The 2,780-nt window shown below is 61.1% G+C and overlaps 1 protein-coding gene across 1 annotated transcript; it reads left to right on the top strand.

Annotated features, from left to right (window-relative positions):
• Positions 1 to 639: 639 nt before the first annotated feature.
• Positions 640 to 2,050, top strand: EMIHUDRAFT_459996 (hypothetical protein; the record flags this gene model as incomplete). The annotated part of the gene is made up of 2 exons (XM_005760645.1): positions 640 to 1,287; positions 1,459 to 2,050. The coding sequence occupies 2 exons, from the start codon at positions 640 to 642 to the stop codon at positions 1,813 to 1,815; spliced, it is 1,005 nt and encodes a 334-aa protein (XP_005760702.1). The 3' UTR covers positions 1,816 to 2,050.
• Between the last annotated feature and the right edge of the window lie 730 nt (positions 2,051 to 2,780).

Here is a 2,780-nt window from a genome sequence, read left to right as displayed (position 1 = left end):
CTCAGGTCCACTCTCTCTTCGAACACTCGTGCCTCTACGGATGATGCCGGCGCTGGGGTCCCCTTCGGATGCATCGTGACATCTGACAACTGAATTTCCACTGGTTCGTCCTCCTCGGAGTCATCTTCCCCGTCCTCCTTCCGTTCGGCTCTTCGCTCGGTACGTTCGGTGTGGCTCACCCTCCATGCCGTGAACAGGCGCTTTATCCACCCTATATTCTTCTCTCGTTCCTCTGCCCGTGCCTTGGTCTTGTCGTTGTTTCGCACCCATGTCTGTATGGCAATCGAGGCTGCCTTCCCCACTACCTGTAGTTCACTCGTCACCTCTCCCGCGAGCTCCCTTCTCTTTCTTTCGGGTATGGAGTCCGTGAGTGCGGGTAGCGTGCAGGCAATCACGGGCGCTATTTTGTCGTACTCCTCTTCGGCGAGCGCTCCAAATCTAGACCCTTTCGCCTTTAAGGAGGCTGCCCTCGCTCGTCTCAGGAATGTGGCGGTGTCTTTTGAGTCCGCAACCGCACATCCAGGGCCGGGGCGAAGACCTTCTTTTTCTTTGTTTTCGCACATCGGAGGAGGATCCGGAGGAGAGGACAGTCGCATCGCACGGACTGGCCCTCTCAGCCCCTTGTCGCTGGCCCCGATTATGAGCAGCAAGGCCCTCGACCAGCCCACCCGCTCCTTTCCCGTTAGCACGAGCGCCGAGCGCGCCGCCGGCTTCCTCGCCGCGTCCGTCTTCTCGCTTGTGTACGTGGTCGCGCCAGTTTGGCTGCTTGCGGCTCTCGTGTCTGTCTTTGCGAGCGGGCTCACCTCTCTATCCACGCTGCTGCTATGGGCTCCGCTGCTCGTCTCTGCGCTGCTGCCCGACACGGGCGGTAGCATCAGCCCGATCGTGCTCTGCTCGTGGCCGGTGCGGCAGATTCCAAAGTACTTCCGCTACGAGGAGTTCCACGAAGCGACCGATCGTGAGCTGCGCGCCACCGGAAAGAGCTACGTCGTCGGCGCCCACCCGCACGGCGTGTTCTCCTTTGTTGGCGTCTGCGCCGCCATCGCAAGCATGAACGACGCCGAGGGAGGGTTCGGGCCGAGGCTCGCCCAGCACGTGCCCACGGCTGCCGCGTCGGTGCTCAAGGTGTTTCCTCTCCTGAAGGATGTGCTCGGCGTCTTCGGCGTCATCCCCGCCGACGGCAAGACGCTTGCTCGCCGCCTGCAGAAAGGCTCCTTCGTCCTGTACATTGGCGGGATGGCGGAGCTCTTCCGCAGCAGTCCGAGGCGCGAGACCGTCTTCCTGCAGGTGCCCCCCTTGCTGATCCTAACACGCACATGCACATGCAACATGCAACATGCAACATGCACATGCACATGCACATGCACATGCACATGCACATGCACATGCACCCACTCCTCCTCTACTCCTTCCCTGGTCGCAACCCCTACCCTGACCCCAACCCCCTCCCCAGCCCAGGGGAGGAAGGGCTTCATCAAGCTGGCGCTCAAGTCGGGCGCAGATGTCGTGCCGGTGTACCTCTTCGGAAACACGACCGTCCTCAAGGCGCTCACCTGGGGCCCGCTCGCCGACTTGTCGCGCAAGCTCGGCGTCTCAGTGACGCTCTTCTGGGGCCGCTTCGCGCTGCCGGTGCCAAAGGAAGTGCGGCTGACGTACGCCCGCGGCCGGCCTCTCGGCCTCCCACACATCGCCGAGCCGTCGCAAGCCGACATCGACCACTGGCACGCAAAGTACTGCGAGGCGCTGCTGCAGCTGTTCGATCGGTACAAGGGCACGAACCCCGACTACAAGCACAAGACTCTCGCGATTGAGTGATGCGGGCGCATCTCCGGCAACGTGGTTGTATGGACGTGTAGTAGTCAGTACGGAGTTGCTTGGGCTTGGGGCTGGATTGCCAGGTCTGTTTGTCTCGCTTCCCGCCGTCCCAAGTGTTGATGTGCCTACGGCTCACAGGGAGCAGGGGGGGGGGGGCTCCATGGGCTCGTGGTCGTGAGTGAGACGATTACTCTCCCGTCTACGGCTTTTGGTGCTTTTGACATTGTATACCCGGAGTTTCAGCAACATAGGGCTCGCTCCACCCCTAATTCAAGGCAACAGGCACAAGGGCGACCACCGGGCGGCGAGCCGCTGGCGCGAAGAGCGCGCCAGCAAACAGGGTGCAAACAGCAAACACGGTCTTTCTCACCGCCGGACTCTGAAGGCGGCGAGGCGGAGCAGGCCGAGTTCGGCCTTGACGACGGCGCGTTTTGACTCGAGCTCGCGGAGCCGTTCGCTTGGTGTCTTGAGGAAGTCGGCCTCGTCAATTAGCATGTTGATGAGGGCATCGATGAGTGCCTCGCAGTCTGACGCTCTCGACCTTGTCACCCAGTGTCTATCTTCTCAGCGCAAACGAGCAAGCAAGCTCGCGGGAGACTTGATCGCGCTGCCGCCTCAGTGTTCCGGCTTTGAGGTGGGCAAACCCTGAGTCCAGCAACAAGGGCTAGGGCGACGACGGGTATGTGTCGCACGCGCGATATTTTCCTATGGTGAATAATGACGGCAAAACGGCGCCGCAACTTGCCGCCGCCGCATAGAGGCGTCCATTTGTACTCCACCAATAACTGCACCGGCGACCCTCAAAGCAGCCACAGCGTGGGAGAGTGCATCGCATCGTTCAGCTTTAGAGGTACTACGATTCGGTCAAAGGTTTCATGCCAGGGTGGCCAGCTGCTGCTGACAACTTACAGTGGCGGCACGTGCGACGACAACGTTGGAATTTTCCTCCGACCTGTACAACAGCA

Source organism: Emiliania huxleyi (genome assembly GCF_000372725.1).
Source record: "Emiliania huxleyi CCMP1516 unplaced genomic scaffold EMIHUscaffold_746, whole genome shotgun sequence".
In the NCBI taxonomy this organism is placed as follows: domain Eukaryota; phylum Haptophyta; order Isochrysidales; family Noelaerhabdaceae; genus Emiliania; species Emiliania huxleyi.
Note: the sequence above shows the minus strand (reverse complement) of the source record. Positions and strands in the feature narration are given on the sequence as shown.